Source organism: Hesperophylax consimilis, chromosome 11 (assembly GCF_061612785.1).
Source record: "Hesperophylax consimilis isolate HC1 chromosome 11, BYU_Hcon_1.0, whole genome shotgun sequence".
Taxonomy (NCBI): domain Eukaryota; kingdom Metazoa; phylum Arthropoda; class Insecta; order Trichoptera; family Limnephilidae; genus Hesperophylax; species Hesperophylax consimilis.
In genome coordinates, this window is record NC_142846.1 from 5,351,913 (window position 1) to 5,375,784 (window position 23,872).

Below are 23,872 nucleotides of genomic sequence, written 5' to 3' on the forward strand. Positions count from 1 at the left end.
CGTAATTTATATAATCCATCACTCATCCAGACATCAAAAGCTTTGAGAGTGAGATACTAAGCAAAGTTTATGTTGGTAAGAAGCACTTAAAAGTTCCATTTACTATTATTACGAGCCTCTGATAAGGAAGCCTTTAGAGGGAACGAAAATATTATGGAAATAATTTATGTTTATGTTGATTTTTCACTCATTTTCATAGGTACCATAATTTATTACTTCGAATATTATTAAGTACACGCATTATAATTTCTCTTTTGGTTTATAGCATAATGCTTTTATAGAATCCGGTGAAAATCTTAAATTCGTCTTTCGACTGAGTGAATTACAATATCTATTTATTTTATATGTATATCTTTAACGCCGTTTGGCTTTTGCATTAACTTAAGGTACAAGACATAAACTATAATACGAAAATTAGATTTGCTTAAGTAATAAAAAGCTTTATGAGCGTTTAAAACAGCAATTTAGGAGGTGGTGTTAGGTATGGGAACCATTTATTGGATAACCAACGCCTCTGCTATAGGTCACCTCAAGTAGTTCGTTACGTTTGGTGATTTAGCAGGGGTGACCGGGTTCATCGGGTGAGGTGTGTTCAGGATGCGCTTGCTTACCAGCTGCGTGGCGTGCCAGATGGGGAGAGGCTGGTTTGGGGAGACCCTTTGACCTCTCCAACTGTCTCTCGACCCATCGCCTAGCATCGTAGTGGTGGGGATATATTCATATGGCCGTCCCTCCTGGACACCCTGATCCCTAGATTCCTACACAATACTCATACCTTTTACCTTTTCAGAACTTCCTCTCCCTCCTTTTTTTCAAAAAGACCCTCCACACAGCATCCCAAAAGAAATTATTTTCCTCAGGGCCTTCTGTGTAGGGTTAGTGTAAAAAGCACAGGTTAGTAAAAATTAGTTAAGATTATAACTAGTGTTTTGAGTTAGGCTTGGTTTCGGTAATGCCGTCATCATATTTGTTAGTGACCCTCAGTTCTATCTTGTACATATAGCCTTTAAAGATACAGTTGGGCGTATTAGCATTCCAATCTTTATTTGCGTTTATCTCAAAACTATTTTTTTGTAACTAAGCCCTTGTGATCCTAAACCCAAGATGTATAAAACCTTTCTTTATCTGTGGTGTGTATTTAATAAACATTGCTTTTTATAACTTTAATAACTCTATAAATATAATAAAATCGGGGTTCAGATTTTAGGTATTCCTCCGTTATACATTTATGCACTGAATTAAAAAATAATATTTTACATGGTTATTACAAACAAAAAATCAGAGATTTTTGTTAAAAATCGGGAACAAATACACCAATACAATCAACGCAACGCAACGCAACGAAATGACACGCTATTGAAGTATTTTTTATTATATTTAATTAAAGGTAAAATTATGTTTTTAAAAAGCAAGGTTTTAATGCAAAACACAGAGAATAATAAATTATTAGCCTGGAACACAAATCCGTGGGCTAACTCAGAAAACGTTAGCCCACGTCAATTTATATGCCATATTTGTAATCGAATGAAACCGAAAAATAAATAACTAAGATTTTTGTTATAAATTAATAATTTCGTAATTCATTTATTACTTTCAGTGTTCGTTGAAATTGGAGATTCACCCGGTCCATTCTACCTGTCCGTTTTATCCTCCGAGCCCGCCCAGCGCCTGCTGCAGGTAGGGCTATGCCAAGTATCGGGGGGCACCGGTGCGGCTCCGCGGGGCTGTCTGCAGTTCTACCAGGGGGTCGAGGGGCTGCTGGAGTCCTTCAATTACAGGATCAGTGGGAATCTTCCAGGATTTAGAGAACCTGGATATTTTGTAAGTGAGAGATCTTTCATTTCAGATAAATAACTAAAAAGAGACACTTTCATTCAAAAAGTATTCTACCCAGGAAAGCTTAAGCTTTCCGAAACCGATATTTTCCAATGGAAATAAATTAAGCACGGGAGGTATCTTCCTTTGGGGATATGGAGCGTACGGAATACGGATCCCGCTGCAGTGAGGAATTCTCAAAGTTTTTGGGGCATTCTATGTCACTTGATCCCTAAATATTATTCTTATTATACTTTTTCCCTGGTAACGTATAAAAAAGTCGACATACTTATACCTGCCGGTATCTTGAGAGAAAATCCGCTGTACTAATAATGCTATGTGCAGAGAGAATATACGGATGAAGAAGAAACTGCAACGGGCCGAATTATTTTTTTAATAATGATCCTGTTAAAAAACGTGACAGCATGCGATCTTTAGGAAAAAAATATTAGTCATTCAGAATATATCGATAACACGTGCTCTTTTCCTAATAAATATGCATCAATGTAAGTATTTCAGCATCAATATCAGTAATTGAATGAATTTGTGTTTCGCCGTCCTCTCAAAACATTTGATTTTGACTAATGTTTGTTAGGAACTCTTTCAATTCATTCGTTACAGCACCGCAATCTTATTTTTAACAGGAAAACTTATAATTTGACCAGATTTTCAACAAGTTAATAGTTTTCAAATCAGTAAGTTTTCTTCGCGTTGGGATTTGTGTTTTTCATAGTCAGCACAAAATATAACCAACTCTACTACTTATAATAATAGTTATAATTTAAACATACGTTTATTTGTCAAAAGATCAACAGCTTGTTACAAATTTGTCGTTTGACAAAAGTTCACTTTTACACTTCGTGTAAATATGTGAAACATACGTGGCCTTTTCAAATGTTGTACGACACGATTTATTCCGGCGGAACTAATTGGACACGGAATATAAATAACACTGGAGATGTTCTCCGTTGGGGGCCTAGAAAACACGGAATTCTTTACAAAAATAATATTATTTTCAAAATAATAACAATAATTAATTGATAAATACGACCGGTCGGTGGCTGAGTTGACATCGCGTTTGGGTCCCACCCAGGCGTAGTGTGTTCAATTTCTCGGCAGGTTTAGTCCTTCTTCACAACACAGACAACATTTTCCGCTTAGTGTGGTGGTAGTAGGAGATTATCAAATATTGGCAGGTTATCCGTTAGGGAATGCTTGTCTTTCTTTTTTAAAAATAAAAGAAAGAAAGATTTGTCTATCGCCGTTTTTGAGCAAAATCTCCTCAAGGGCCCTGTGATCGTATATTTATTTTATAAATTACAACGCTTTAAAAAATTAAATTATATTCGATGGCTCGCTAGGTACATTATGTTCTTAAAATTCATGGAAAGGCCCGGCTGGGCGTAAATAAAATAAAATGAAATGGAAAGACATGAATGTTGTGTTAATTTTAGAAAAAGAGGATTATTTTTTATGTGTTAAGGCAAAGCGTTAAACATTTCACATTTTGTGATATATTTATTTGAATCATTTGTGATTCTCTATGCCTAGTAGGGTAGTTATGGTTTACAGATTTTTTAAATTTTGTTTTCCAGATTTCATCCAGTTAATTAGTAATTTACTCTCACATGTATGGGGAGCAGATTATAGTGGAAACATTTTTTTACAATCGCCTTGTTCTATTGATAATCGATTTTTTTTCTGAAAATATAAATTTTACTAAATGAAAATATTGTTCATATTACATTGTAGCGTAGATAACGTGGACAAACATGACATGTATGTCGAATAATGCGGATAGCCGAAGGCCTGAAGTCTGTAATCAAACGATGTCTCCAGTAATATAAGAGTTACATTGTAAAAAACATTCACCCCTCCTACGTAAAACATCGTATATCACAAAATGATCATTTTGAGTTTTTCATGTATTTAGTTTGGATAAAATATATACTTTATGTAGGTAAATAACTTTAGATAACGTAATTTACCGTAACTCAACAATCCAATATTATTTTATAACGTTCATTATCATGAGTGATTTTACTGTAGTTTACGCGGGGCGGTGTGCGAAAAAGACACAGAAAAGTTTGCGCAAGTTTATCGCGCATTTAATGTTAAAAAAACGTTCGAATTGATTCTGCTTTTCGATAAAAGTACAAAAAAATATCATTTATCAGTAGCTTGCAGAACTGAATCAGTTAATAAGGTGCCATTACCCAGCAGGGATTCTGGGGAAAAAATGAAGAATTGGATTCGCAAGATTACGACAGTAATTTTCGTACAAAATGAAAGGTGAATTATCTTTTGTTCGTAATATAAAATAAAGTACGTAAATTAGTATTTTTTTCCTATTTTAGTAGTGAGAATCATTTACGATGGTTTACGTCGTTTTTTTAAATCGAAAAATTATTGTATTACTTTAACCCTTATAATTTTGTACGTTGGAAAATTTAACTTAAGGCGATGCCATACGTAGTAATTCAAAATCATGTATTTTTGATTTGAAAATTTGGTCGCCTTTAAGTGTTTCAGATGCTTTAATTAAATACTGCGAGTAGAATACATCTTGATTATTTCAAAAATAATCGAGTATTTTTTAGATATATCTTTTTATAAGCCCAGAAAAAAATAATGTAAAGGCCTATGAAAACTGCTTTAAAGTTCGAAATCTCCTACTTACGAACCCATATTCGGTTATGATTTTTTTGTATAATGTGGCAAATTAAGTTATTTTTAAAATGATCGAAAAAAAAATATTTATGCCTGAACATCCAAAAAATAAAATAAAAGGCACTTTTTGGCCATGTTTTTTTCTTGCATAAATCAAAACAGGCGAATGGTGTTAAGCGGGAATTTAAACCTTATCGCCATCTACGTAAGGGTTGTTATTTATAACGGCTCAATTTAAAATATTACACGACGTAGTGCATCGCCTTAAAATATATCGTATTTATGTATCAAGTATGTATTTTTTTAAAAAAAAATTTTATTGAAACATATAAACAAGGTTACAATTTTATAACAATATAAACACCAATATTTCAATCACTCTCCTAATAAAGCAGCTGCTTGTGTTTAGGAGAGGACAGCAAAATATTTTTACATTTGTTTAAATTAAACAAAAAATATTAGTAATTTACCAAAAAATAACAATAAAAGTAATAAAAATATAGGTTAGTTAATAAATGATTCAAAGAATTGAAAAGGCAAAAACATATTTCTAAACAATAAGTAAAGTTATGAGGTGGTACAAGAGTATTTTAATGTTTTTTTTTTTAATATTTTTCGTAGTTTTCTTCCGATCGTATATCAAGGGGTAATTTATTAAATAATTTTACACCCTTGAATATATAGTGATGCTGTGCTGTTGTGGTTCGTGCTAGTGGCACGGTTAGTCCTCCAACAGATATTATTCTTTTGCTAATATTCAATTGTGGTAAATTATTTTTACTAAAGAAATCTTTATGTATTTGTAGAAGTGCAATTTTGTCATAAATTTTTATAAGTGGGGGAACCGGGAAATCTTGAAAATATGTATATCACTCGTATGTGTGTATATCGGATATATTGCGATATATCGTATGTTATACTTCTGATAGTAAACATTTTATTTACGATACTTTACTACTGAAAAGTTTGTTTAAATAAATAAACATAATATTTTTGTTTATATTCCTATTACTTCACTGAAGTGCTCTTAAAGTTATTTTAATTTAATTATCCTATGGTAATACCACTAATAATGTCACATTTCCATTATTATAACAAAAATAATTAACATTACGCATGAGCATGACCTTGGTACACTCTCAAATGAGCAAACTGTGAACGAGATTAGCGAATAATTGACGAAATTTAATGTATTATGTTTCTTGATATTCTTATAATATGGATTGTTTTATTAAATAAAGAACTAAATGATAATACGAAAATCAATATCAACATATTTGGTATTATCGTTTTAGGTGAAGCTTGGTTGAAATAATTAGTTATCCCAGGTATTACAGGATATTCAAAAAATATTTACAAAATGATGATGTTGTCATTTACTAACGGAATGGTGTCGTAGTTTCTGAATCTTAAATTACAACTATCTTATAATGCATGTGTTATAGCAATTAATATATCTCTTTCTCAAGCACACATTGATACTTTTCTTGACCACCTAAATGATTTACTTCGTTCTGTACTAACACATAACCACGAAGTGATTTTATGTTGCGACATCAATATAAATATTTTAGATACGAACAATGCAAAATATCAAAAATATCTTTCACTTATGATTCTTCACGGTTTATAACCATTTATTACTTCACCGACTAGAGTTACTTCAAGAACTGAAATTCGTTTACACCACACTATGAGTAAGTCAACAGAGGATCTGCAGGACTAGTTTTACAGACCATTTTGCTACAATATTGAAATCTGAAATCGCAAATCTCCAGCATCTCATCACAAAACTACATATTATAAAAGTAAATAAATATTACAAACAGTCATATTATAAAGATAAGTTTATAGAGGTTAAAGGCAAAATAAAATTACAACCATGTGAATAAGTTTTCAGTGAAATAGGTCAAAATTTTGCTAATATATTTATTGAAGTTCGAAAAACACCAGTGAAGAATGTTTAATTAAAAATAGTAATCCAACACGTTTTGTGAAAAATGCCAGTTTTGAATTTAACCCGAAGAATTGTAATAAAGTTCTAAAGGTGATTTAAGATCTTAAATCAGGTCTTACGAGTGGAAGTGATAGTTATAGCTGTGGTTAATCATCACATTAATTCAAATAAATCAATTTGCGTGGTGTTCCTCAGGGTAGTATTCTAGGTTTTATTTTTGTCATATATTAACGACTCACTGGTACTTCAGTTGTATTCGCAGATGACACACTTTTGGTATTTTCTGGTGATATATGGGATGAACAAATGCTAAGTTCGAGGCGGAATTAAGGGCGGGAAACAGTCAAAATTTGGCTTTATCAAAACCTTAAACATGACCAAAACAAAACATATTACTTTTAGCATTTTCTCTGTCAACCTTTAGAAAAATTAGACAATATCAAGATATTTTTAGTAGATATTTTGTGATAAAAAATATTCAATGGGTTTCAAAAATAGTTATATACAGTCAAATAAACGTTTATTCACATTAAGGCCGAAAACCGATTTTCTTTCAGAAAATTTTATGATCTTCATAAAAACCTGAGTTAGCAACGTTTTCGTTTTATCAGATTAACTGTAAACCTTTAAAAAGCATTTTTGCTATCCAAGGTGAAAGTAATAAAACTTGTTTTTGAAACTAAAAATAATTATGTAATTTCAGCAACGAATTTTAATTATCTAAGGAAAGAGGTGGTAGAATTTCAGTAAAATTATTAAGTTTCCTAAAATTATTTTTAATATTAAATTTATTAAATTTATATTTCATAATATTACGGAAAATGAAGAGATTACAGAAAAGTAGCTTAACTAACAAAAAAATCTAATGTACAATCATTTTTTGGGGATTTAAAATATGAACAGTTAATTTCGCAAAGTGTGGTGTATACCCTATTCCTATTTCGTACCAGTTATACAAAAATGGTTATAGCGAATTTACGCAGGAAGAAAAATTAGTATTGGTGATTTATTAAAATCCGGTTATAAATGGGATTGTAGGTCATTTCGTATTAGGTTTTTAGAACATTCATAATATATCGTAAAATGTGTTCATGCACCTTCATTTGTCCTGATAAAACATAATGACGAAATGCGAAATAATAATGATATAAATAGAAGGATTTATGCTTGCCATTCAGGATAGAGTGATTAATACTAAAAATTATAGAAAGCATATAATCAAAGATACAAATCAAATTGATGATTTGTGTAGAAAATGTTTGGCTTTTCCGGAAACTAAAGAACATATTATATCGGGATGTTCTATATTAGCACCGTCCGAGTATACATTTAGGCACAATCAAGTTTTAAAAATAATTCACCAAAATTTGGTAATTAAACATAACTTGATTGACTGCCGTAATGTAGTACCATATTATGAATACGAACCAAATTCATTTTTAAAAACAAATTTTATAAAATATATGATGATAAAACTATACTAACAGACAGAGCGATTAGTCATAATAGACCCGATATAGTTTTACATGACAAAATTAAAAAAATAACTTATATCATTGATGTCGCTATTCCAAATTCCTGTAGTATAAAATAAGAAAATACACAGATTTAGGAAATGAAATAAAAAGAATTTGGCATTCTCAGACTATAAAAATATTACCATTCGTTATTTCGGCTACTGGCATTATACCTAACTCTCTAATTAAAAATTTAGGCGTATTAGATCTGTCAAAAAATGTATATATAAAGATGCAAAAGTCGGTCATTTTGAATACATGTAGGATAACAAAAGATTTTTTAAATATTTATGTTGAGGGATCAGTAGGATTTATAGGCCCTGTTAGAAGTTCTACCGAGCCGAACCCTCTGACATGAAAATATCTGGAGTCGGTGAATTATTTTCCCATTTGATCTCTGGTGAGTTGACGTGTTGTTCTTGTATTGTTTTGTATTTATTTTGCTTATATAATGCACTTACATAATGTTGATTGACTAGATGATCATTTGTGAAAAAGTGAGTGGAAGGGTTAAGTTTTTCCTTTGGGGAAGATTTAACCCGGACAACTAAATCGGAAGTTTAAAAAAAAAACTTTAATATCGCGATAATACATTCATTTTTTACTAAAAGGTTAACAGGAAACCCTTTTTTACTACAAGTTAAAAGGGAAACCGTTAAGGGCCTGCAGTTACGTTTTTACCTGGATTAGGAATAATTTGAAGATATTTTTAATAAATTAGCAATATTTTATATCGGTAAGTTTGTATGTGCCTAACACCATTCAACTTTCTCTGAAACCGAAATGTATGATTAACAATTTTATTGTTAGTAAGGACAAATGGAGTTTACTTCGAGGCACATTGACGTGCCCATAGTAGATTTCTAAAGATTTATTTCTCCAGTGGGTTACATGATGACATAATACAGAAAATTATAAACTTTATTTTAATTCGATTATTTTCATAGATTTTCTTTTTTTACCCTCTTTAGAGCGTCATTATTTTATATAGGAAGAAAGAAGGAGGAGGATGGAACGATATGAGAAGATGATTAAAAAAATATGTATAAATGACTATGTTAAAACATTACCATATAATACAAGGTTTTCCAATAAGAAGTGTTATTTTGAATAGCCCGCTATTATCTCAACATTAAACTTCAATCATACAATCTGTTCATAGTACAGCCACAACACCTCTTATTGGTTTTCCAATAAGGGACGTTATTTTGAATAGCCTGCTTTTTCGGTAGATGTTACTTTTGAAGCTGTCATTTTTTGATATTTGACAAGTAAAAACTATGCCATTAATAAAAATGGAACAATACAAGCTTCGACAACGCATTGAAATTATTAAAATTCACTTGAGTGAATCAAATGCAAATCATCTTGAGTGATGAGGCCCATTTTCACCTCGGTAGCTTCGTCGAAAAGCAAAATTGTCGCATCTGGGGCTCGGAAAACCCAAGAGTTATTGTTGAAAAGCCTCTTTATTTTCAACTTGTGACTGTTTGGTGCGGTTTATGGTCCAGCGGAGTCAATGGACCTTACTTTTTCTAAAATGAGGCTGGAGCAACAGTTACGGTGAATGGATTGCGCTATCGAGAGATGATTAATAATTTTTAATGACCGGAATTGCATGGTATTGATCTGGACACAGTTTACTTTCAACAAAATGGCGCTACGTGCCACACAAGCAACGAAAACATTGATCTTTAACGATTTAATATCAAAATAACAACTCTTATTGGAAAACCCTGTAGATAGTAATTACTGTTATCAAGGCATGTTTCCAATCTTAAAAAGGGTTCGATTATGAACTATCACATCTCTAATTCACGCATCGCGCACTTTTCGTTTAAATTATAGTACCAATTAATATTTTTTTCCAGAATAACCTGAATTACGCCATTTGCATAGAACGTGCCACAAATTCCTGCAGTATAACATACACCAATTCAGATGAAAATGAACAATATGAGTTCCAGATCTCAAACTACGATGCAGGTAAGCAATTAAAATTGTCTTATTTTGATGCGATACTGGACAAGAGTTATAGTTGCACAGAATCATTGGGTCTATGGCTTCATCCGTGTAAAGAAATTTTGTCATTAAGAGTTTTGGAAGAGTTCCACAGATCTGGTCACTTCACGATTCTAATTCTGAATAGTCATATATGTATTCCACATTTAATGGAATTATTTAAGTTTTATGTTCCCTAAATTAATGTTACAAGATCGCGCAAGCACAGTGCGTTTGTTGTTCCGAGATGCAGAACTAACCTACCCTTGGTAATACCGCACGGAAAAATGATAATTCTTTTAAAAACCCTGTCCACTAATTTTTTTTATTTTTTTTTATAGTGAATACCTCACAAGAGTCCCAACTGCTCCCGTCTGGAGCCAGTGAGACTATGGCATCCCCAATTGGGGGATGTTGTGAGGCTGAAGGTAAGTGGAGAAGGGAAAGAGGAAGGTGGGGAAGTACCTGGCTATTCAGATCTAGTCACTAAACACGGCTAAAGCCATTTGGAGCAACGTTTCAATTCTGAATGGTGGTCTTACACCAGGGCGATACTGGTAGTATCTTCCCCTCTGGAACGTGCCGCAAATATACTTTATATTATTTTAATTAATTAATTGTGAAATAACACAAATTAATCAAATAAAATTTATTTGCGCACGCCGGGTTCGAACCCGCGACATTCGGAATGGCAGTCCAATGCGTTACCACTGGACTATGCCGGCCGTCATATATATTTTTCACATAAAATTTTCAACATCAGTAATTTCAAATTTTAAGTATAGATTCTTTTCTAAATGTTTGTTGGTCTTACACCACGGATCGTGACGCAAATTTATACAAACACATAATATTCATACAATGATTTTTAAACGATAATTTGACACAGAAAAATAAAAAAATATAGGTAATTACCAGAACTTAAACCCAGGACGGGGCGTTGCTCTACCAACTGAGCTAATGGGACCCTATTCCTTTCGGTTATATTTAACGGCATCATACTTCGATCAAGAAGCAATCTAGATAGCGTCTTGGATAAATATATCATAATTGGTTTTTTTATGTACAAGTCTAGGATGAATATTTTTTTTTTGGAATAACTTAATACGTAAAACTTCAAATTATAATATTTAGATATTGAAGACAATTTCAATAATTAAATATTACAATTAGAGATTTTATTTTTTAAGTTATTCCAAAAATTAAATATAACATTTTAATGCATTCCGTGTTCACATATTAGTTTTATCGGCATTCGTAGAGTTAAACCAAAAAGCTATTTTTAAATAACCTTAATAATCAGATAAAATTAACATTACATGTAAGTGAATTTTACATATTTGAGCGAAATAATAGCAGAGGTCAAGCGCCTGATAAAATACGTGTCATATAAAACGAATTTGTTTTCTGCATTCATTACACGTAATAATGTCATAAATTTCTGCATTCATTAGTAGGTAATAATGAAATAACTTTTTGCATTCATTAGTACGTAATAGTGTCATAACTTTATGCATTCATTGGTAGGTAATAATGTAATAACTTTCTGCATTCATTAGTAGGTAATAATGTTATAATTTTCTGCAATTATTAGTAGGTAATAATGTAATAACATTCTGAATTCATTAGAACGTTATAATGTCATAACTTTCTACATTTATTAGTAGGTAATAATGTAAGAACTTTCTGCATTCATTAGTACGTAATAATGTAAAAACTTTCGGCATTCATTAGTAGGTAATCATGTAAGAACTTTCTGCATTCATTAGTAGGTCATAATGTAATAACTTTCTGCAATTATTAATAGGTAATAATGTAAAACCTTCTGCATTAATAAGTACGTTATAATGTCATAACTTTCTGCATTCATTAGTAGATAATAATGTAATAACTTTCTACATTCATTAGTAGGTAATAATGTAATAACTTTCTGCATTCATTAATAGGTTATAATTTTCTAACATTCTGCATTCATTAGTAGGTAATAATTTCATAACATTCTGCATTCATTAGTAGGTAATAATGTCATAACATTCTGCATTCATTAGTAGGTAATAATGTCATAACTTTCTGCATTCTAAAAGAAAAATAAATTACAATAACGAAATACACGGACACGGAACGAGAAATTCTAAGCAAATTAGATTGCCAACAAGAAAAAAAACAAGCACCCAAAAATCTCTGATGTACTCGTACCAGGCCGTTCAACTCTATAACAAAATCCCGAAGGAAATTGCTGTGATAGAAAATATTAATAAGTTCAAAAATGAATTAAGAAAATAATATGTCTATCTCAATTATTAATGTTATTTTTTGTGACTTTATTGAAATATTTAAAGAAAGATTATGTTTGCCAAACAATGTACATGTTTATATGTTTATAAAACTATTAGCACACACGAAGATGTGAGCTAACTTAAGATTAATAAATAAATAAATAAATCCATAAGTAGGTAATAATGTAATAACTTTCGTGTAATATTTAAAACGTCATTGCTCAGTTTGCTCACCTACTTAGTCTTATAATGCGAATTTTTGTTTTTTTTTTCTAATACCTGTACAGCTTCCGCGCGTTCACGTCAGCGGCTAAACCATTTTATAGCATATTGAATACGTGATTTTGCGCAAATGGTATAATTATTACGAGTAAAGGAAGCTTTTCTCGTCCACGTTTTTGCGAAACGTAGATTTAACGTTTTACGTTTTTACGGTTTTAGACCCAACGGATTTACTCCTACAGCAAACTAATTATGATATTATGGAGGTTGTCTGTTTTTAAAACTGCCGTGTTATTAACTTTAATGAATTGTTCACAAAACAGCGCTTCTTATTGCCTCTGATGATGTTTTGGTATCGTAGTACTTGTTGTAACTTCTTGGCAATCTAAAACTTTTATAATGGTTGCCTCTTTCTTTCTTAGGCTCTTGAAGATATTGTTTTTTTATATCCTGTACCGACAGGGTCGATCCTGAGCCAAATGGCGCGAGTAAAACGTTGGACACCCTTGCCAAAACCAGTAAACGTCTAAGTAGACTATCGCTGTAATCAAAAATATTCAGATGTTTTTTATTTTTGTGTATCTCCATTTACATAAAAAAATAATCTCATGGGAGATGTTTTAGCACTGTTAGGTGTTATTTATCAACGTTTCGGCACCTTGGCAACTCGGCGCCCGGAGCGGACTGCTCCAATTGCGCCCGAATAGGGTCGGCCCTGTGTGCCATCTTCAGTTCCTAGTATCGTATTAACTCACAATAGGGATGTTTCTGTATTATTCGATGAACTTTGCTTAACCCTTTCGTCCCGGAAAGAAAAAAATCACATTGGATCCGAAGCGGGGTCACTCAATCCCCCAATTTGTTTTGCTTATTAAAAGGTGTTAATGACATAATTCGATGAAATTTCTTTTGGTTATAATTAGAGGGAAGTATATATTACATATTTCAGTAGTTGTTATCAAAATCGTTTCATAAATAAAGTCATAATTAATGTTCTAATGAATTTAGACCATAACGCATATGTTTTCAAAGAAAACAGAGAAGGCGGGTACGTAGCAAGCATCGCGCCTCGTTTCCGAATCTCGACTGCCGATAGGCGATTAAGCGTCGACGTGGGTGGCTAGTTTCTTGCATAGGGTGGTCTGTAAATGATGGATATATTTTTTAAGTTTTAAAAACCTAGCACTACTAAACTAGGTGCGGATGTTATTTCGAATATTATGTGAATATTTAGATGTAAGTGAAGATTATAATTCCTAATTTATTATTTTATATAGTATATTTACATTTAGGGTTAAATCGTAGTGTTTGCCTTACCAAAAATAATGGGTTCGTTTGTATGTCGAGGGGTTCGAGATAAAACGAATTTTTGGAAAATAGTGAAAAATAAGGTATTTTTAAAACTTAAACGTGAAGTAAATTATTTTTCTATTGTAACCTCAGATATTCCTGTTGATTTTTCTATGTGAAAACACCACAACAGTCCCAACTGCTCCTTATCATCTGGAACCAGTGAGACTATGGCATTCCCAAATGGGGTATGTTGGAGTAATAAAACTTCTAACTTTTAGGTGTACTAAAGTGAAAATATTTCAATTATTAGTAGACCCAAAAGTCACGAGCCGCTACTGTTATGTTGTAAGGCTAAAAGTAGTGGGGAGGGTAAGGAGATGGGGAAGAGGAAGGTGGGGAAATACCTGGCTATTCAGATCTGGTCACCAAACAAGGTCAAAGTCATTTCAAGCAACATTCGAAATGAATTCTGGTCAGTAAATTGTGAAATATCACAAAGTAATCTATTAAATTTTACTTACGCACACCGGGATTTGAACCCGCGGCCTCCGGTTTACTAGTCTAGAGCCTTACCCCTCGACAACGGATGCTGTAATATTTATGAAAGAAAAAATATATTATATCAAGTTGCAGGGCGGTAGATGCTTTCAGTATTGGCCTAGTAAAAGACCACCATGTAGAATCCAAACGTTGCTTGAAATGACTTAAGTCTATATGGTTATTAGATTTGCATATGCATGTACTTCAACCTTTGTCTTTCCCATATCCTCCCCCTCCCTATCCCAACTAACTTCAGCCTCACAAAATACCCCAATTGGGGATGCCATAATTCCACTGGCTAGGACGGCTCTTGTGCGGTTTTCACACAAATGAATTAAAACGATAGAATTTTCTGATCTTATTTAAAACATTGGTAAATATGCCGTAATAAACTGCAATAAATACATGCCGACTGATTACATAAATTCTAATATTGTAAGTACAGAATAAATATTTTACAACCCTGAAATAGATATTAATTTATAAACACCATTTCATAAGTGTAAATGTACTGCTTACCAGTCTGAAGATGCCCATAGCAGGGCGAAACTAGTCCGCTTTTACAGAGAATTATTTACCACGAAAATTTAGAGAATTAGCAACTAAAACCCAATATACAATTTAACAGAAGTTTGCGATAGACTTTTTAACCATATAGTACTTAGTTTTTATTCAAGTTCCTTCAAATTACTTAAAAATGTTAACAAAATGTGTCTCTTTCTGACCGATTTATTTTCCATGTGAGAAACAGAGACAGACCTAATTTTAATAATGTTTCTAAACATGAGAAATTTACCGGATGTATGCCAGACAGGCCGATCTTAGTCCAGCAAGCGAGCATTTTAGCATCGCAAAAGGAAATACCAGAAGTGCAGTGTATGCGACCGGGAGTTAGCCCTTTCCATAAAATGCAACTTTTACGGTCCAATACGCTCGTCTTTTACGCTCGCTGGATCGTTCTCGGTGGAGAGCGGAGAGTGGGGATGAGGACGGGGGAATTTTAGCCGATGCTACGAAGCTGAGGTGCGGGGCAGGGGACAGGAATTTTGCCGGAATTTTGTACAAACTATTTAATATCTAAGAAACTAGAAATAATATATAATTTTTTTAAATGCAGATCGATAACCAAATAGTTTTTTTAGGAATACCTAAATTATATAGTATGTGGTGTAAAAAACAACTTAGATATAGCATAAAACTCTCGTTAGTGTATGTGTGTTCCCCCCGTCCGGTACGGGAGTGTTAAACTGGCAAAGCCTCAGATGCAATCACAAGAATTGACATCATGCAATACCGGGTCATTATTTTTTTATTTAGTTATAAATACATATCTATTTATTTTTTTTTTCTTTAATGACTAAATAAAAATATTTTTATACAAAAAAATTATACAGGGTTTTCCAATAAGAGGTGTTATTTTGATATTCAATCGTAAAAATTCAATGATTTCGTTGCTTGTGTGGCACGTAGCGCCGTTTTGTTGAAAATAAACGTTGTCCAGATCTATATCATCCAATTCCGGCCATAAAAAACATTATAAAAATCATTATTAAATTAATTATCTCTCGATGGCGCAATCCATTCACCGTAACTGTTGCTCCAGCCTCATTTTCGAAAAAGTAAGGTCCAATGACTCCGCCGGACTATAAACCGCACCAAACAGTCACACGTTGAGGATAGAGAGGCTTTTCAACAACAACTCTTGGGTTTTTCGAGCCCCAGACGCGACAATTTTGCTTGCTGACGAAGCCACCGAGGTGAAAATGGGCCTCATCACTAAAGATGATTTGCATTTGATTCACTCCAGTGAATTTTAATAATTTCAATGCGTTGTTGAAGCGTGTATCGTTCCATTTTTATAAATGGCGTAGTATTTACTTGTCAAATATCAAAAAATGACAGGTTCAATCTACCAAAATAGCGGGCTATTCAAAATAACACCTCTTATTGGGAAATTCTGTTTATAGATTAAGCCCTTAGAATTACTTAGAATTAATTTCTATAACATTAAGACACATTTTACATTACATATGAAACTTATTCTTTATAGCATTTAGCATAACCCACTAAAGGCTGCAAAGCTTTTAGCTTCTTTAACATCTGTCAGTAGCTCATTGAATATCTTGAATCCTTTAAGGCCCCATAGTTAGCATTTAAAGATGATTTCAAAGGAAGATATGTAAATACGAACGTAAGAGGGAGCGCGTTAATTTAGCGAAAATGGTGAAAATATTTAATAAAACACGACTTGTTTGAAATAGAGCAAAAATCTATCTAATAACACATTAATAACAGAAAAAAAAGTGTTTTTAATAATGTTTGGAGCTTGGCAATTTTTTCTATCGAGGGAATTTCATATAATTAACGTTTCGGCATAACAAATGTTTGGATTAGCGATTTTTTCTATCGAGGGAATTTCATATAATTAACGTTTCGGCGTAACAAATGTTTGGATTAGCGATTTTTTATATCGAGGGAATTTCATATAATTACGTTTCGGCGTAACAAATGTTTAGATTAGCGATTTTTTCTATCGAGGGAATTTCATATAATTAACGTTTCGGCGTAAAAAATGTTTAGATTAGCGATTTCTTCTATCGAGGGAATTTCATATAATGATCGTTTCGGCGTAACAAATGTTTAGATTGGCGATTTTTTCTATCGAGGGAATTTCATATAATTATCGTTTTGGCGTAACAAATGTATATAGATAGTATCTTCAAAAATTACAATATTTTTTTTTGGAATTTAAAAATTTAAAGAGTTGACCAGAAACCTATTATAAATCGGTAGAAATAGGGTATGCGGTAATTTTGGGTCCCCGACAAATTTGCTTGCGGAAGTCTAAAATCTCTACTACTTCTCTTCGAGTAGCCATGTATTTCAAAATACAAATTTAATTACACTTGTTTTTTGAGAGAATTTTATTTTTGAGCATAATAATAATGATAATAAGAGATTATTACAGAATTTATACAGGGGTAGTGCAATGCAATAGATTTCATATTTTGATATAACAAACAATTAATAATAACATAAAAATTCGGAATAGGAATGAAAAAAAAACATATACACATTAATTTATTGTATTTTTTCCGCTGCCTCTATTTTGAATTATGTGCAATTTTTTTTTATTCTAGTTTGATTGCACAAGAAAAGGTAACTAGCGCAGTAATTTAAATGAGATGCTACTATAATGTTAGAAACTAATTTACTTGTATTAAAATACATCTAATTTATTTCTTATTCTTTTTTAAAAATTACTTTTTTGCCATTTTCTTTCTTCCTCTTAACTTCCTCTATTTCTTCGTTATCTATGATAATTTAATGGAGTCCGTTGATTTATTTACTATATTTAATAGATTTTTATTTTCATATTTAGATAAAATTTCTTTATCTTTAATTAAAAGTTCTTTAATTTCTTTCCTATTATATTTAATCAACAGCAAATAAGAATGTAACGGAAGTTTTGACATCACAATATAAAGTGCAGTAGTAACTCGTATCTTTAGTTATAGTAAATCGCAATTGTTTTATCAATCTTAGCGCCCAAACATTGCTAAATAGCATTATGTTATGTTATGAAGGCCACCAACGGTAATTAATACGGGTTCAAGCAAACCCCTGTTATTATAGTCTTAGTCACCTTAAGTCATATCCGCAGGTGCATGATATTTCTATAGATGATAAAGGGTACAAACACAATTGAGATGGAGAATAGGATTAAGAAGTGTAGGAAAATAATTGTGTAAAATATATCGAAATAAATAACCTCCCTTTTAGAGCGATTCCTACGAATGTAAGTTATTTATATTTAAGATGAATTAAAACAGTACCTTATGCAGGGATTATATTTTTATATACAATGAATTTGTAGCTTCCCAATGGATTTCATCAGCAATAAATAAAATAAACTACACGGACAGATCGATGTTTCAGGCTTGCTAGGGCCGTGCGCCAAATATTGTTTTAATACGACTACTTCAATTATGTTGTTAAATTTCCTACATTATTTCAGAGATTTGTTATGGCAAATTCAACCGTAGGTCTGTCCAATACACCAGGGCCCCGCGTTGCATATTTCTGTACATGGCTTCTTCACTTACGCCGTTAAGATTCCCACGTTAATTTAGGGAATTGTCTCGTCTTAATTATATAAGGCATCAATTTTATTAAGTGTGGGTACTAATGAAAACAATCATTTCTAGGCTGAAACAGTGGGAGTCTTCCATTTACTTCTGAAATCCGTAAGTTCTGGGGGTCTATGGGGTTGATAAGAAGATTTGTGTTAGATTGTTTTTACTGCAATAATAAGTATCTCTCAGGATTTTTTGGGGATGTTTTATTTCTCTGCCATACTCCAAAAGGAACATGCTTTATATTTTCTTGCGCTTCCTAGTAAAACGTACCATTTAGTTTAAGAGGGTTAAGACATATCTTCAAAGTGGTATTTTGACGACTATTTTGGGAACACGTGTTTTTTACTATTGTTTTATGGTAGTCAAACGAAATAAAGAAATTTACAGTGGAGCTCTGTTTATTTCACTAGGTAAAATGATTGCTTTATCCTACGGAAAAAAAGCAATATGTGATCCGACACCAAAAAAAATATTGGCATCAAGTAACTTTCGTTTTTGTATTTTAACCGGTTTTATGCGTAATCATTTATATTTAAGATCCGCATTACGATTTCAAAGATTCTCTAATATTTACAAATATTTGTGATAAGATTATTGTAAAATTAAAAATAAAACTAATTTAGAAAATAAATGAAATTGTTAAAACAGAACGCAAACGTACTTACTTTAAACACAAATATGAGATAAAAGTAATGATTTTGATACATGGAGAAAAATGAGTAATGCTGTTTTATTAAAAAAATCTTTTCAAATTATTGGTGATATTTTAAAAACGGAACTGCAAGTCGTTTCCTGATAAAGTGTTAGTTCATTTATAATAAGTGGGCTATTCCAAAAGTAAGGTTTCAAGGACTCCTTGGGTCGGGAGAAATTTTGTTTCGAAGATGACGCGCTTGGCGTGTAGGGGGATCCTAACGGCCAGTTTGTTTGATCTCGCGTGTTTGTCATCCAATTTTTTCAGTCACAGTTAGGGAATGCAATCCCGCAAGAAAATGTCAATCCAGGTATTTGCGGGACTGAACAATCTTAGTCCCGCTGGATCCAGGTATTTGCGGGATCCAGCAGAGTGGACTTAGATATCTAATCAATCGTATAATAAAAACCTTGATCTACAAACCTTGTTTTTAGAGTTTTAAATTTATACCTATAATAAAACAAGTTCTTTGGGACATTTTAAATTATTTATTAATAGGTATACCTTTAGTTAGACATAGGTAAAGTTTAAGTCATAAATTGGCAATGAATAAGATAAGACATAAATTTACATAACATACCCAGCTAAGTGACAGCTCTCCTGTCATTCGAATTTCCTCTGAAGCAGATATAAGCAAAATAGCATGACTCTCTATAAATACTGTAATAATTTCACTTATATTATTCAAACAAAATCTTTTTTCTTTTCACTTAGTTTCGCATTTTAATTTTATTTCACTTACATTATCTAAAAAAAGTATTTTTTTCTTTTCATTTAGTTTCGCATTTAATATTATTAAATCGCATACAGAACTTAAACTTAAACTATACTTCATTTTTTATATACTAACTGTCAGTAAACAAACTACTTTCAATCAGATTATGGCATGCTATACATCTCGTGAGGTATTGAATCTGCATCGATCACTTTTTATCTATATGAATCGAACTCACATACTTACTTATTATTATTATTTTTATTATGGAAAATGTATTTTTCTGATATTTTATCTTTGTAATACAATATGGCTTCCTTAACTATATATTATCAAAACGTACGTGGTTTGCGCACAAAGACGCATGATTTTCTAAGGGCTGTTCTAAACAATGACTTTGATATTATATGTATTTCAGAAACTTGGCTTCTCGATAATATTTGTGATCCGGAGATTTTTGACGACAGATATAATGTTTTTAGACGTGACAGAAACTATAATCTCACAGGTCAAACATTGGGAGGGGGTGTTCTTATTGCTGTCCAGTCCAAATATAATGTTACTCATCAAACTAGCTGGTCCACACTAGAAGCTGAAGATATATGGGTAACTATTACTTCAACTACCTCTAATAAAAATATTAACATTTGCTGCTCTTACCATCCCCATGGTACGAATCATATTAGAAATCTTAAAGCTCACTTTGAGTCCGCTAGTCAGCTCCGATTGAACTATCCTGATGATGACTTTCTTATAGTAGGTGATTATAACATTTCTAGACTTATCTGGAATCTAAATTCTGAAAGACAGATGATACCACAAATACCTGTTGACGAAGCCAGCTTTACTGTTATAGACTTTTTATCTCTTTGTGACTTTTTTCAATATAATAACATCTTAAATGTTAATCAACGTGTTCTTGACCTAGCCATTAGCAACATGAACTGCTCATTACAACCTTGCATTCCACCCCTTTTAACTGAAGATTTGCATCACAAATCTTTCAAAATAGAAATAAGACTAAAAAACGAACCTTATTTAATACATCAACCACGACAAGTCTTATTATTTAATTCAGCTGACTACGTCAAGATTAACGAGTTTTTGGAGCAATTTGACTGGTCGAATATTTTTTCTTCAAGGGGTATGGAAGAAGCAACTGATAAATTCTACGAAATTATTAATGAAGCTATTGATCACTACGTACCATCAAAAACCATTTATCTGTCTCCCAAATATCCCCCATGGTACACTCCCTACCTAATCAAAATCATCAAAGAAAAGCTAAAGTATCACCGAAAGTTTAAAAATTATTCACACCCCTCAGATTATCATACCTTCTCATTACTCAGGACTCGCCAAAAAAGAACAGAAAAAGAATGTTATACTAATTATATAAAGAAAGCCGAGGTAAATATAAGGAAAGATGTGAAATATTTTTGGACTTTCGTGAAATCAAAACAGTCATCTTCTGAAGTACCTAATAACGTGTATCACAAAAACATTTCCTCAAGTGATGGTCAACGAATTTGCAATCTTTTTAACGATTACTTCCAATCTGTCTTTATCCCCGATAAAACTACTAATAATACTTCCACAAATATTGTTGATACAAGTAATGATGTTACCATAAATTCAATTAATTTTGATTCAATTGATATAACTGCACCATTAGTGTTAAAACATCTCAAAAATGTGGACACTAAAAAAAGTGCCGGTTGTGATAAGTTACACCCAATTTTTATTGTTAATTGTGCTGAAACACTAGTTACTCCTGTAACACTACTGTTCCAAAAATCTTTTAAAGAAGGTGTATTTCCTACCATTTGGAAACAAGCTTTTGTTTCACCTGTTTTTAAAAAAGGGGACAAACACAACATTGAAAATTATAGACCTATCTCTAAACTATGTATCTTAAGTAAAATCTTGGAAAAAATCGTGTATAACCAACTTTTTGACTTATGCAAAAATACTATTATTAGCCCGCATCAACATGGTTTTTTTCAAGGCAGATCTGTTGATTCGAACCTAGGACAGTTTACTGATTTTGTTCTTAACTTTATGGATAATGGGAAACAGGTAGATTCCATCTACACAGATTTTTCTAAGGCTTTTGACAAAGTTAATCACGACATACTGTTAAACAAGCTCTCGAAGATTGGTATATGTGGAAATCTTCTGAGATGGTTCTCTTCATATGTTAAAAATAGAAGTCAAGCTGTTGCTTTAAAAGGTTACATGTCACAAATTATAATTATTCCCTCAGGGGTACCGCAAGGCTCCCATCTAGGGCCTCTCTTGTTTATTTTATACATAAACGACATGAATCGTCTTATTAGTAATTCTTGTTTCCTATTTTACGCTGATGACATGAAATTATATAAATGTATTAGCTCCATAGATGATTGCGACCAATTACAAGAAGACCTTGGTAAAATTGAGGAATATTGCAAAAACAATCAACTATATCTAAACATAGACAAATGTAATGTTATTACTTTTACACGAAAAAAACATTCAATTTATTATACTTACAAACTAAACCATGTACCTCTACAACGAGTAGAAACAATAAGAGATCTTGGAGTAATACTAGATTCTAGAATGTTATTTAGGGATCATATTGAAAATATTCTAAAAAAAGCTTATAAGCAATTGGGTTTCATTATTCGAATTACAAAGCCTTTTACGGTAGCACACACCCTAATTCTATTATATATGTCATATGTACGGTCACAACTAGAATTCGCCTCAGTAATTTGGAATCCTCAATATCAAACATATATTGATCGCATTGAAAATATTCAGAACAAATTTATGAAACACCTATCGTATCGTTTTAGTGACCATCGATTTGTCCCTGTCACTTTAAATAAACGTAGAAAAATCTCTGATGCATTATTCTTACACAAAATCGTAAACTGCCTAGTTGATTCATCATATCTTTTAGAAAGGATTGCATTTCGTTGCCCCAAGCAAAACACCAGATCGAATGATTTATTTAGAATACCACATTGTAAATCCAAATACGCGCAAAACTCTGTAATAGTACGTATCTGTGAAACTCACAATGCCTTACGAGATGTTGACATTTTCAACCATAACTTAATATCATATAAAATTCAGCTTAATAAATTAATAAATTAAAATACTTTTATTTTACTCAATTTTTTTTGTTGTGAAAAGTACATTATTATCACCCGTAGTGAATAGTATAACTATGCGAAAAGTTGTATTTTTTCTTTTTGTTTTTATATTTATGTATTTCTTTATTATGTTTATTTTTTGCCATTTAATATGTTGTGTAGGTAAAAAATACTAAATCTACATTTAATTTAATGGAACTTAATTGGTCTAGAACATATGAATGTTTATTGTTATAATTTTTACTGTACGACTGTTTGCTTCCTAAATAAAAAGAAATAAAAATAAAAAAATAAATACCCGCCTCGGAACAGACTTTGTCTAGTGAGGTGGGTAAAAGAAATCTATGTACACAAATAAAAATAAAATAAACGCCCGGATTGCCGGCACTGAAACTGAAACTGAAGTGAAACTTAAATTTAAATTTAAATAATAACGTTCACACGATAAACAATATTCTTGCACAGTGAGAATCATAAGTTTAATTAAACGTTATTTTGGAAATAGCTTCGTAAAAAAGTAAAAGTATTAATTGTGTCATCTGATAGACGGCTTCTGATATTGGACACAAGGTAGCAAGCGGCTGAAAAAGCTCGTTCAGCTTCCACGCTGGTTGGCACAATAGTCATTAGCGCATTGTAAGTGAATTGAAGGTAATTCTCTGTAATCCCGCCAGTCCAGCGGGATCCCGCAAAATTTTCGACCGAGATTAGTCCCGCTAAATGTCTGCGGGATCTCGGTATTTCGGGATCCCGGTATACCGGGATTGCATTCCCTAGTCACAGTAAATTCTTCAGATGGAGAGGTCGTCGCGCGTTCCCGCCACCTTCCGCCCGTGAAAGATCTGCGTGAATTTTTGGTTCGTTTCGCACAGGAGGGAAAAGCTTTT

The 23,872-nt window shown here is 32.2% G+C and overlaps 1 protein-coding gene across 1 annotated transcript in view; it reads left to right on the plus strand.

The window, feature by feature from the left end:
• Positions 1-23,872, plus strand: part of LOC149419690 (uncharacterized) — a 52,628-nt gene that overhangs the window by 22,014 nt on the left and 6,742 nt on the right. Inside the window, exons 5-6 of the mRNA XM_089637521.1 lie at positions 1,598-1,821; positions 9,831-9,945. Coding sequence (XP_089493647.1) covers positions 1,598-1,821; positions 9,831-9,945 — 339 coding nt within the window. The remainder of the gene's footprint in view (positions 1-1,597; positions 1,822-9,830; positions 9,946-23,872) is intronic.